This window comes from Orbicella franksi, chromosome 9, assembly GCF_964199315.1.
Source record: "Orbicella franksi chromosome 9, jaOrbFran1.1, whole genome shotgun sequence".
In the NCBI taxonomy this organism is placed as follows: domain Eukaryota; kingdom Metazoa; phylum Cnidaria; class Anthozoa; order Scleractinia; family Merulinidae; genus Orbicella; species Orbicella franksi.
The window spans coordinates 11,526,622-11,539,304 of record NC_138153.1 but is presented as its reverse complement, the minus strand read 5'-3'; the positions used below and the strand labels follow the sequence as shown (position 1 = coordinate 11,539,304).

The 12,683-nt window shown below is 38.9% G+C and overlaps 1 protein-coding gene across 1 annotated transcript; it reads left to right on the top strand.

Annotated features, from left to right (window-relative positions):
* Nucleotides 1–380: 380 nt before the first annotated feature.
* LOC145497257 (capsule biosynthesis protein CapA-like) lies at nt 381–8,957 on the top strand. The gene is made up of 7 exons (XM_081477081.1): nt 381–1,504; nt 1,713–1,956; nt 2,983–3,127; nt 4,592–4,762; nt 5,515–5,748; nt 7,916–8,037; nt 8,807–8,957. Exons 1-7 carry the CDS (start codon nt 1,441–1,443, stop codon nt 8,955–8,957), a joined length of 1,131 nt encoding a protein of 376 aa, XP_081333207.1. The 5' UTR covers nt 381–1,440.
* The last annotated feature ends 3,726 nt before the right edge of the window (nt 8,958–12,683 follow it).

Genomic DNA, 12,683 nt, shown 5'->3' with positions numbered 1-12,683 from the left:
TTAAACGAAAGGTTTAATGAGCAAAACAATGGCTGCGCAAGCACGTTATAATTCTTAGTACATTTCTTTGCCGTCCTCCAAAAAAAAAAAAAAAACGTGAAATGACCAAATTCTTTGTTGTCTGGAGAACGTGAACGACGGTGGCTATTTTTTTTAAGTTTCTAGTTCAAATGTATCGCCGTGTTCATTTAGTTTCGTGCCGTAGTTTTAACAGAGAGAAACAAACAAAATGACTTTAGAGTATTCCAAGATTCATAGGCAAAACATAACTGTACTTTTTAATCGACGTTGTCCTCGGCGTCGTCATGCGTCTTGGCTTCTGAAACTCCCTAGTGTCCCTTATCGACCGCTATGATCGCTAAACCTTTATTTTATTTCATTTTTTGCAGCGATCGAAGCGATTATATGGAAACAACCTTACGAACACGTGAAAATAACTCACATGCAATGGCACTCGTCGTCACCAAATAGAAGGTTTCATGAGCGGATCAATAGCTTTGCACGCGCATTATAAATTTTAGTCCATTTCGTAGCCACCCTTTGCAAAACAGCAATGCAACGTGAAAAGACCAAGTTCTGTTCCTTTAGGAGAACTCAGACCACGATGGCAAAATTCGGTTTTGAATTGATCGCTGGCATTGTATATTTAGTTTGAGCAGTTCTTTAGACAGATTTGAGAACTAAACAGGTTCAGATGGTTACGAAATTCGAGGATAATATATAAATCCATTTTTTGCTAGCCTTCCTCCCTGACCTCAATGTCTTCATTGCTTATGCTCCCTATTCTCGGGCAACAGTGCACTATTACCCTAAGAAGTCATAGATATTGTAATGTTGCCCGCTCCCCTTTCGGGGGAGGAGCAGGTTTATTGTTAAATGTCGAGTGAAGACCAAATAGCTTTTGAATTTCCTACTGGTTATTTTATGGTGAGCGTATTCTGACGAGGTGGAGGGGCGGAAAGATTGCGATTATTACAGACTTGTAAAACGAGTAAAATTTCACCTGGCATCGGACTTACCTTGTTATAACTCAGTGAAATTATAAAATAACGGGAATTTTAAAAAATCCAATCTAAAAAAAAATACATGTAACGTGTTGTCTTTTGCGTCACTTACTTGTACCTTGAAGACTTGTATAAAATTGTTGTTTGTCTTCCTAAACTCTTCACCAAAGGGATTCAGTCGCAGATCCAAATGAGGCAAAGTGCTTGAAATCGTGATCCTTTAGACGTTACAATATATCATACTATTTTCTTTTTTTCACAACGTTCACCGTAAGTTCAAATTGCTGAGAAATGACACTTTGGTGGCGCATTGTTGTTTACCTGTTACTCATGCCTCGCCATTCATTTCACCGGTGGCACACAGTGACCAGGTAATTTTATTTATTTTTGTGTGTGTTTGCCAAATAACTCGGCACTGGTTTTGTGCCATTTCGCGATGATTTACGTAACGTATATCTTACATGCAGCTCTGTCCTTTTTAACCGTCACCGCTCGGAAAGGTAAAGTTTATGTCTTTACTCCATGCTGATGTCCTTTGTCTATTCTTCAGGTGTAGTTCTTTGTTCTCTTTTTGTTTAGTCTCTGCATGTCATCTATCGAGTCTTAATGATTCCATTTTGAACCACTTCGTACTCAAACCTTCAGCTGGTTAAAGCGCACGAATTCAGGAAATTGAAAAAAAAAGGTTACCTTTTTCTTTTCTTTCAGAGCAAGTCACCCTGTTGTTTGTTGGTGACATCTCCTTCTGTGGTCCGGTGAAATATTACGTGGAACATAATTACCAGTCATATAACGACTCGTTCAGAGATGTGGCTCCTTTCATCAGAGACGCGGACATTTCAGTCGCAAATCTGGAGTCTCCTTTTGTCAGCAAAGACGTGTATCGCTACAAGTACAAAGGAAAAAAGGGTGCTTACCTGTATTCAAGTCCTGAAGCGGCCTCGGCGTTGAGGTACAGTAGCCACAATTAGTAATTTCGGTCGTGGATCCATCTCCTCGATAGATCAGCAGTTATTAATCATAACAGTTGAATTTTCTTAGACAGCATAAACTGTAAGAAATAAATGATACACCAAATATTTTGATCTGTGGGAGAAAATTTGAAAGAAATGAGGGATCTCAGCAGTTAGCAGTAAGCGATGTAGGTAGTTACGATGTAGGCAGTTAAATAAACCCTGGGGGAAAAAAAATGAAAAATAAAAACAGACCCGAACGGGATTTGAAGTCATGACCTTTGCGATACCGATGCATTCTTCTCCCAATTTTGTTACCAAACAAGTGGGAGCTGTTCATTTTTTGACTTTGCAATATATCCGTAGAGAATAATACAACACAATGCTGAGCATGTAAAGGCAATCTACACAAAAATCGATTATTCAAACTTCGGGAGAAAGATTAAGACAATCACAACAATCACAGCCGCCAATCACAAATTGTCGGCTGTTAATGATTTTTCAGCTGCATCATGCTGCAGGAAAATGACTTGAAAGAAAACAAGACTGAAACGACTGGAAGTCCATCGCAGGTTTTTTTCTCTCCATCAGAAAAATTTTGTCAGTTGTTCTTAGTAACAAGTGGCCGGTACACATCGCGTTTTTAATCTGATAGGCTAGGTCTCAAACCTGCAAAATTTCCTGATTATGATGACTGAGTTTGTAATGTTGACTGATGATGAAAGCTGAGGCCCTAGCACCCCCATTCTGAACCTCTATCCACCTTCTTGAAAATAACAGACAGTAACTGTACATTTCAATGGATCTCACTATCAAATGTTAATTATCAAATATCGAAGTTCGAGTTCAACTACCTCGAAGTATAAGTGGAAACGAGGCGACGTGTCTTTGCAACATTACCCGAGGAAATTGCAGCATATACTATACTTACCAACACACGCAGGGGCGCTTGCTACGAACTTTACTGCCTATTTCATCCTTTGCCAATCGTGATGACAGCAAATTCTGCTTGTGTGGTTTGTTAGTTTTGCAGGATTTGACGTGGTTACACTGGCTAACAATCACCTATATGACTTTGCATCTAAAGGAGCAAACTTTACTGTACAAGTTCTCAAGAGAGTAGGCATAAAATATTTTGGTGTCAATTATGGGACATTGAATTCCTCTCAGGCGAGTACCGAACATTATAATTCTGCTAAGAATACAATTGACACTGTAATTCCAATTAGGATCAGGCTGTTCACGAGACCTACACGTGGTGGCCTAATGGTTAGGGCAGTGAACCTTGAACCATGTAGAGCCCTGTTGGTTCGAGCCCTGCCCAAGGTCATTGTGTGGTGTTCTTGGGCAAGGCACTTTACTCTCACAGTGACTCTAGCTCAACATAAGTAATATATAGATTTAGTCAGGCCTAACAGCGGAGCCCCTGGGTCGGGTTGTTCAAAGCCCGATTAAAGTTTCTATACGGCCAACAGGGTTTTTTGTGGTTTTGGTATCTCTATAATGTGTAAAAAGGTATTCTAAGAAAGAAAATTGGCACCCAAAGATTTAACTTTAAAGTTCCTGCTTCAGCCACGCCCAATGAAGTTGACCGTGAGTCAGTGCAAAAAGGAGTCTGGGTTTCTGAATGCGTCGTGACGTCAAGTCAGGAATTGCCAAAGCCTGCTAGTTCAGGTCACTGCTGTTTCAGTGGTGGTTAGGAGTTTTCGTCGACAAAAAGCAAACGAACCAAAGTTGGTGAAACAATGCGGTCGTCAATCAAGCAAAATAAAAACATGAGGCTTTGAAATGCTCCTGAAGTTGCGTCATTCGTCACCAATCTTTCATTGCGCAGTCAACTTCATTGGGCATGGTCGAAGCGGGAAATTTAAAGCTTGATTTCATGGCAAAAAAGCACCGGATTTAATTTACATTTTTAGATGTTATAGAGATACTAAAGCCAAAAAAAACCCTGTTGGCCGTATGGACACTTTAAGCTAACCTACGATAAGCGAGAATTTTGATTTGAGTTTTGCTGTGAGGTTTTCTGTTTATGCTGTTTGGCCTTCTGTTTTGAGTTTGAATAATCTTAAGGTCCTCAAAATACACAAAACAAAAGCAGTAAAAAACATTTGTGTATGAGAAAAAATTGTACTTCTGTGAACTTTTATAATTCTTGGTTAGCGTTAACCGGCTTCCGAACAATGCGACCCTGTTTGCAACAAATTAACCTGACATGAGCCCGCCATCCAGTCAAAAACCTGCACCTGGTCAGCGGTCAAAAATCAGAAAACACGTGACCTCGATAAGCTCTAAACTTGAGCCCGCGATATGATCACATGATACTGGTCGGTGGATACCTTGTTTTGACAGGTGTCAATTGACCATAACATGGATGTCTAATATCAAAGAAGGACGCTATAAACCAAGGTTGCATGTCTCTGTCAGCCTATTAGGTGGAGTATGGCCGTCATCTTGCGCGACTCCGTCGCCGTCGCCGTCGCCGTCGTCGTTGTGCGGATAACGTGGTCCAGCGCAGACTCTACCTACAAACTTAAGCGATGCATTATTTGTGAAAACCTTTCTCAAATCGACAGACGTCGAGCAAACAATTTCTTTGTTGTTGTTGTTGTTGTCGTTGTTGTTCTTTTATAGGAGCCTCTGATCATGACCAAAAACGGCATCAGAATTGGGTTCCTAGGTTATTGTGAATTTGAAACCGATTACAAGTTTAAAAATTGTAGCGAGATGCGGTTGTTGTTTAACGCTGGCCCTGCCGTTTATCGAGATGACATTGCCACCAGGGACGTCAAAAAGCTCAAGGAGGTATTTTTATTCAAAGTTTTAAATAATTTTTGCCAGCATAGCTGAGATTTGAACCCTTTCTTATTCATTGAAAGATCCTTTCTTTGGAACAGAAGCGCAATAAGGCTGTTTCGCCAAAATCCATTGACTCTTGTCTTGGCAAACCCGTAGAAAATCGCGGAAATTCAGTTCCGTTTTAGCAGCCCTACGGAGTGCAACTCCAACCGCTAAAGGAGGGGACAGACTTGAGGAAATGGTTGAAAATACAAACAAAAATTGGGACAAAGTTATTCCACAAACAGTTTTCTCTTGAACTATCTGACATCAATATCTAACATCCATTGAAAACATCCAATGCAGAAAAAAAAGCTTAATGCTTTCTGAAAAGATAACTGAATTATATAAACAATAGCTTCCATTTAGCGCAAAAATATGCTCGGATATTTCTCCGCGGACATTATCTGTTCCGAGAAGCAGACAAATATCCGAACATATTTTCAAAGTCAGCTAGAGACTATTGTATTTATTATCCTTCATATATTTTACGCAACACGCGCAGTAATGAAAATTGGGGAATATTCTCGGATTTTTCCCAGTTTTAGCTGGGGAATATTCGGTCACGTGACGCGTTTAGACCAATCGCGCGCGAGGGAAAATATTTGATGGATTATTATCGTGAATATTTTGATAAAAACTGGGTCGTGTTTACCAGTCCTCACCGACCTGTCTCTCAGATAGTAACGCGACCTTTTTGCCTATTTTTATTTTTCAAGGCCAACGTCGACGTTATAGTGGTGTACATGCACTGGGGTAAAGAACTTTCCTTACAACCACGGCCTTACCAGCTTCATATAACTAAACATCTTGTGTCCCTTGGTGTACAAGTTATCATTGGATCACATCCTCATGTGCTGCAGCCACATTGTATCCACGGAAACAAGCTTATAGCATACAGTTTGGGAAATTTTCTGTTTCCTCCGAGCCGCACACCAGGTGGAAATGATCCGGTAAGGTGTGCAAATTGAGAATGTTTTTGATCGATTTTATTCTTGAGTAGACAAAAATCGTCTTCCCGCATTTTTTATACAAAACAGCAACAACTGAATGTCAAGTGATATAACGATATTTCGATTGAGTTACTGCTTCGATTCCGCAATTCGCGAGATTTCTTTCAGCCGAGGTTCAGTGAACAGGATACTCGAAATAAACCGGAAGAATATAATAATAATGTCACTTCCTCTTTGCATCCCGACTTTTTCAAAAAACAAAGAACGTTTGTAGAATTGGTGGGAAAGGGGGATGCTCGGTAAGCATTTTGTTGAGGGGTGCGCCCTTCGAATCCGAAATCTTAACCTATAGTAGGTCATGTTAAATTGCATTTTACTACCTTGTGCTGGATTATTTAGCAAACATCCCTACCCTATACCAGACTTGTCTTTATCCACAAACTCCATCGCCATCTCACTTTCAAACTTGCACGGCACCGCAAATGATCCCGACTAAACAAATGATTCGCATGCCAGAATTGATGCCAATACCGCAAATGATCTTGCATAAACAAAAGCAGGGAATAGGATGGAATTTTCCTAGAGAAAATTAAATAAATTTACATTTTACATTTTTACAAGGAATGGGTTGCCCATCCCGCACAGAGTGCTGGGGCAGGTGTATGTGATCAATTTATTGTAGTGCAAAGTAATACTTTGCTGTGCACGGTGCTCTTCCAAAAACAATATAATGAAAAAAATTGTTTAATGTTAAAATGTGGCCGTGGGGCCAGTCTGAAAAGAGTCTCTGGTTTGAACTGGCGTATGTTGCATGGCAAGCTGTTGTATTCTGTCATTGTTCTTAGGAAGAAGCTGTTCTTGCAGATTTCTCCTCATTTCCCTGAGTTGATGTATGTTGCTTGTGATCTTGTGTTGTAACTTGAAGGCACCTTCACTAGGTGAGCTGCGATGGAATTCGTGTTCCTCCTATGCAACTATTCGTGAAAAACTTCTATTCGGTGACATTCCCTTCTTAATTCAAGGGGAGACATTCAAGATCGTTTGGGTCACAATTCCATATTCCCTTCTATTTCCCCCCTTAACGAATCTGGCTGTCCGGCTCTGGATGGTTTGCACACTCTTCACGTCTTTCTTAAGATGGGGATCCCACACAGCTGGTGCGTATTCTACATTTGGTCTTACCAGGGCTATACATGCTTGCTCCTTGATCTGTTGTGGACATTTTGAGAGGTTCCTTCTCAGGAATGCCAGTGAGCGTATTGTCATGTTTTTTATGTGGCGGTCCCACTTCAGGTCTGACTGAGGCTCGACTCCAAGATAGGGAAAGTGTTCTACTAGTTCTAGGATCTTTCCGTAGATGGTATTTCGACTGGTGGCTAGATAGCTTAAAAGTATTGAATTGCTTTATTTAATGAATCTTACTGTGAAAAGTGAATGGAGAAAAAACTTAAAATGATCGATGGGATCGATGGCCCTCAGAGCGAATTCATCAAATAAATCCGGCACAACTGAAGTCCATAACAATTGCAATGCCATGGAGCAACTGTAGTTGTCACTGCACCGCTAAGGGACGGCCTGGCAGCTTTTTAATGATAACCACAAGGACCCAGTTAAATACAGGCATTTTAATTTGAAGATTACAACAGAAGAAAGCGATTCAGAGGAAGATACTGTAGCTAGGAAAGCGAAAGAAACGAAATTTGCTACTTTTTTCAGGCACCATTTTCCTGTAAAAGAACGATTTTTAATGCAGCTGTTTGATTTTGCAAATTAAGTCATTGCGGAGTTATGAATTGTTGCGTGTGTAAAATTCGCGAGGTGTTACGGAATTAAGAAATGCGAAAAAAAGGTATGAATAACGTAGCTCAACCAACAATGCAAGCCATTCTGAATTACCCGAGAATCCAGATACCATTTTCTGGGATACAGTTAGAGGAGGCATGTCTTTAATGAAATAATCTGAAGCAACTGTACTCATTCAGGAATGAACTCAATCAAACGCATCCTTAGTACTAACTAGCAAAGGTTTGGGTTGCTATATCGGGGACTTGATCTGTCATTGGGGATGGCTTTTCCGATTGTCCTAAGGTCGTATCAAGCTGATCAACATCTGATCATTATTTCACGGAACGTCACACGACGTAATTTGGTATGTCTTTCAATACAGAAACTGTATGGAGCACCTGGAGTGAAACCTGATGTACAGCGGATTAAAGCATACGAGAGCTATACCCTTGAACACTGTGAAAATTTCAAGTTAAGTCGGATGCTTCAAGTTACAGTTTCAAGGTGTAGTGATTCGCTCCATTGTTTATTCAGTTTCTAGCTCTAAGGATCCTTTGCCATAGTTAGGTGAACATCACCAGGCAAAGTCTGCTTCTGAACCCTGTGACCCTTTTACGCTGGTGCCAATATCCCGCCCCTGTGATATGAAACGACTTATCAAATTATCACTCTCAGTGGATGAGATAATAGTACAACACAGACCAGGTTATTCTAACAACACAGAGCCATATGTGTTGTGAAAGTAGGCGGGTAGATTTTAAATATCTCAAGCCATGTCCAAAGAATCAATAGAGTCTTTTCCATGGTTCTCTGAATAGACCATATTCGTATTCTCCGTATTGACCTGGAACTAGCCTGCAAAGGAGGCGGGAGAATATTACTAAAAAGAGATAAAAAATCATTTGCTTTTTAAAAGAATCCTCGCATTGGCCTCAGCTGCAAGGTAGATCCAGTCCAAAACTAGGAATACGAATATTGCCTATATTCTGTATTTTATGAAATACTGGCTGAAGTTTAGGAATCAGACACTGTTCGTATGCTACCTACAATGACATGAAAAAAAAAACTAACTATTCTTAACAAACATTATTTTATTAAATTTACTATTATTATCATTATCCTTATCATTATTATTAGTATTATTATCATTATTATTATTATTATTATTATTATTGTTATTGGATACTTTTAAATAAAACGCAGTATTGAATCATTGTTATGGCCGCACTGGTTAGTTCATAAATAACATTATTTTCTTCCTCTCTCTCTCCAGGAATGGTGTCTTAACAGCTAAATACATTCCTATGCGAATAGCATTTGATCATAAAACCAAACGACATCATCCTGAGCTTACAGAAAGTGCCAAATGGATAGATGTTTGTGGAACTGGAGACAAACATTGTCAGAAATGTTACAAGGATTAAAAACTAAAACAGAAATTAAGACGTTAAATGAATTATTGACATTTTTTTTATAATCCATGGCACGAGCAGTCACTTCAGACGTACTCCAGAAAATGTCGTAGATTTTATCTAGCTTACAAGTCGCATGCCTCGATCTTGTGTATGCTTTTTTGAGGTATTGGCATTTCCACGACATATTGTCTTCACAAGCATTGCTGAACTATAACATTAAAAGAATCATTGTCAACGGGTTAACGTTCGTGAAAGAAAGGTGAAGGATACAAAATCCTAATGCTCAGCCTAAATTTTGCCAAAATCCCATTTCCGAACCTATTTTTTGCCCAATCCTGTTCCCATTGGTGACATTTGGCAGAAATACCAGTGCATATTCATGGACTAACATGATGAACAACAGCTGGTGAATGCAAAGATGTATCAATTTGTTTGAACAGTGACTAATGACCAGAAAATTCAAGCTTAGACCAGAATTACTAGAATGGCGATTTATATTTCTTGACATTCTGTTAAAAAAATCTTTGGAGGAGGGGATTTGTACATCCATGGAAAATAATGTTTCTCTCTCTTTTCGGAGGTATCCTCTATATATTTGGCACTTAACATTAAAAAAGGACGTGGGAACTGAAAGCTCTGTTGAATTTTCACCGCAGTGATATATAACCCCGATTTAAATTTGGAAAAAGCAGTAAAAGTATCCGGCAAAAACGAGTAGAACACAAAGAAAAGAAAACCAGAACGTGTTACATCAATGCACGGACTAATTGTATCCATGACGCTATATGCGAAAGCCTGAAATTGCACTCCAAACGTACGTCACCAAGAGATTACTATGATCATATTCTCTTGACGTCACCAAATCTGTATCTTACTAGTTGTACAGAACTAATTATCTTCTTTTTTTTCTTACGCGAAGCAAAACGGGAGGAAGAAGTTGGTGTATTTCTAACTTATCTAAGTATTATTTTGAGGTTCCCTACAATTTCGAAGTGATTTCTACACTGCAAAGAAATTGGTCAATGCTCCTTTAAATATATTCTCCCATTAAAGAACTGTGAGTAAATTGATTCGGTATTGAGCGCTCTAAGTCCATTAGCGCCGACTCGTAGCTTCCTGTGTCATCATTCTTTAAGATGTTGTTGTTTTAGGTAATAACCTTTACGTGATCGTCACAAAAGCTCTAGGAATATTTTAATAATCAATTCTTGTAACAGAACAGGTGTTAACAAACAATGCATAAGGTGTGTCAACTTGATCAAATTTCGATTAAGCTATGTAAAGAAGATCAGAAACAGCAGTTAAATAGTCCCATTTAGCTAGTTGAACAACTTCATTAAGACTGAGTCATATTTACCAAGTTGTAAGCTGAGAGGCCTTTCTTTAAATTCCCTTGTATCTCATGAAATAGAGCTAAATAGCGATTTGAACATGAAATATCTGAAAATTATGGACATATTACACTGAAAACACAGCGCGCCTTTGAAAAATATTATTGGATTTGCATATCGCCATAAAAAATCACCAGAACCACGACCCATATGTAGGGCCCACTCACCAATGCGATTTGGCGCTCCATCCCCTACTCTGATGACTTGCAGACCACGGAAGGCCCATTATGACGCGCCATTCAAAAAAAGTCTAAAATATTCTCAGCTCCATCACAAAGTCACAATATCTTCTCACCTGCTTTAAGTTGCCAAACACATTAACCAAGAGCGCGGAATTTGAACGTACTCTGAACAAGAAAATTTCTTCTTTTGTTTTTGTGACAATAGCACCAACACGTGGCATGATTGTGATTTCGTAAAATGCAAATTGTGTTTTTGATCTAGAAAAGTCCGCCGAGAGCCAGTAAAAATCTTTCGCTTTTGCTTTCATCAGATCTAAGTAGCTATTTTTTTGTTGATATGAAAGTACAATGAAACATTCCTGAAAACGATTGAAGACTACAGAATTTTCGTTAATCGTAGAGTTATATTCGCAACATAGAAATGCCCATATTTGTTTTCTTTCTTCTATTCTCAAGGTTTTCTTTCTTACCATGAAAGACATACGAAATAGGACGGTGGCGGGATTTAGTATAGGAAGACTAGCCTTTAACCACCCAACTCTTATCGTATATTTACCACTTAAAGGGACACAGTCAGTAAGCTTAAATCAACAATAAGTGTTTCACATTATGCGTACATTATTATGGAACTCTATCAATTCGGTCACCAATGGGCCATGAAACTTTTACCATGAATTAACTGGGTAGGGTCAAATTTCATGACAGGTCTATTTTTTAAGTTACCTCTTAAAGTTAACAACAGAGGTCGATGACATGAGATGTTACGGGTGCTTTAAAAAGAACAAGAACATCGTTCAATATTGTTTTTATATATTCGTTTTGTTCGGTCAATTATGAATGCGTATTTGGTTCGAGTGGCCGTATGAAAGAAGTAAAATTGTACAGGATAACACAGCTTGACACTTCAAAATGAGGCCGTTAGCCGTATTTTATTGCGACCGCAATAACAGGGTTTTCTTATAACATATATTCTTATATCCAGTACGAAAATGGCTGTAGTAATGAGGTGACCTAGGGCTGGGTTACACTGTACTCAGCTGCTTTAACCTGCCAAACATATTAACCACGAGCACGGAATTTGAATTTATGATAAGAATGTTTTACTTCGTATTCTTCCAAAGTCAGTCATAACCTTTGTTGAGCACTGGTCCTTGAAGTTGACACACTTTAAGTATCAAAAACTGGTGAGTTGAAATGTAGGCAACCGTTTTCCGATATCATTGTATATGGTTTCATTTCTTTTAAAAGGTTTGTAATTCGCCGGAAAACGATTCTAAGTAATATCAGATATTCTGTACAAGAAAATTTCGTCTTTTCCGACAATAGCGCCAACACGTGGCATATTGTAATTTAGTAAAATATAACTTGCGTTTGTGATCTAGAAAAATCCGCCGAGAACCAGTAAAACTCTTTCGATTTTGCTTTCATCAGATCTAAGTAGCTATTTTTTGTTGATATGAAAGTTTATTATATAGCTGTGTCTCACAAGGCCTGGGAACTACCGGATTCACGAATTTGATTGGCTGAAATCGATATTGACCGCGGTCTAGATTTTCCCATCTAGACCGGCATCTAGACCGGTTTTATTTTGCGTTGAAAAAGTGGCAAACTGAAGTACAAAAATGGTCACCATATTTTTTTTATTCTTCTCAATCATTTATGGAAGTGCCGAAAAGCCTGATGACAAAAAAAAAAAAAAAAAAAGTAAAGAGAACGAGCAAATTTCGGCAGGTTTAAGTTAAGCTCATCGTCGTTCGCAAGCGAAATGTCTGCAAACCAGTTACATTAAACGAATTGAAGTTTTCTTCTTTGCCATATGATAAACATCTTATTAACCGAGCTAAGTCGGTCTGTATGGGAGAGTCTTGACCTCGGTCGTGTGAGCAGACCTCACTGCGTTCGGTCTGTACTCACGACCTCGGTCAAGATTCTCCCATACAGACCTCCAGCTCGGTTAATAAGAGCTAAACAATGAAACATTCCTAAAAACGCTCGAAGGCTATAGAATTTTCGTTAAACGTACAGTTGATTCGCAACATTGAAATTTCCATAGATTTCTTTTTCTTCTTCTCTCAAGATTTTGTTTCTGACCGAAAAGGGCATACGAAATGGTAAGGTCATGGTTGAGTATAGGAGGATAAGTCCTTCAACCGCTCAACTCT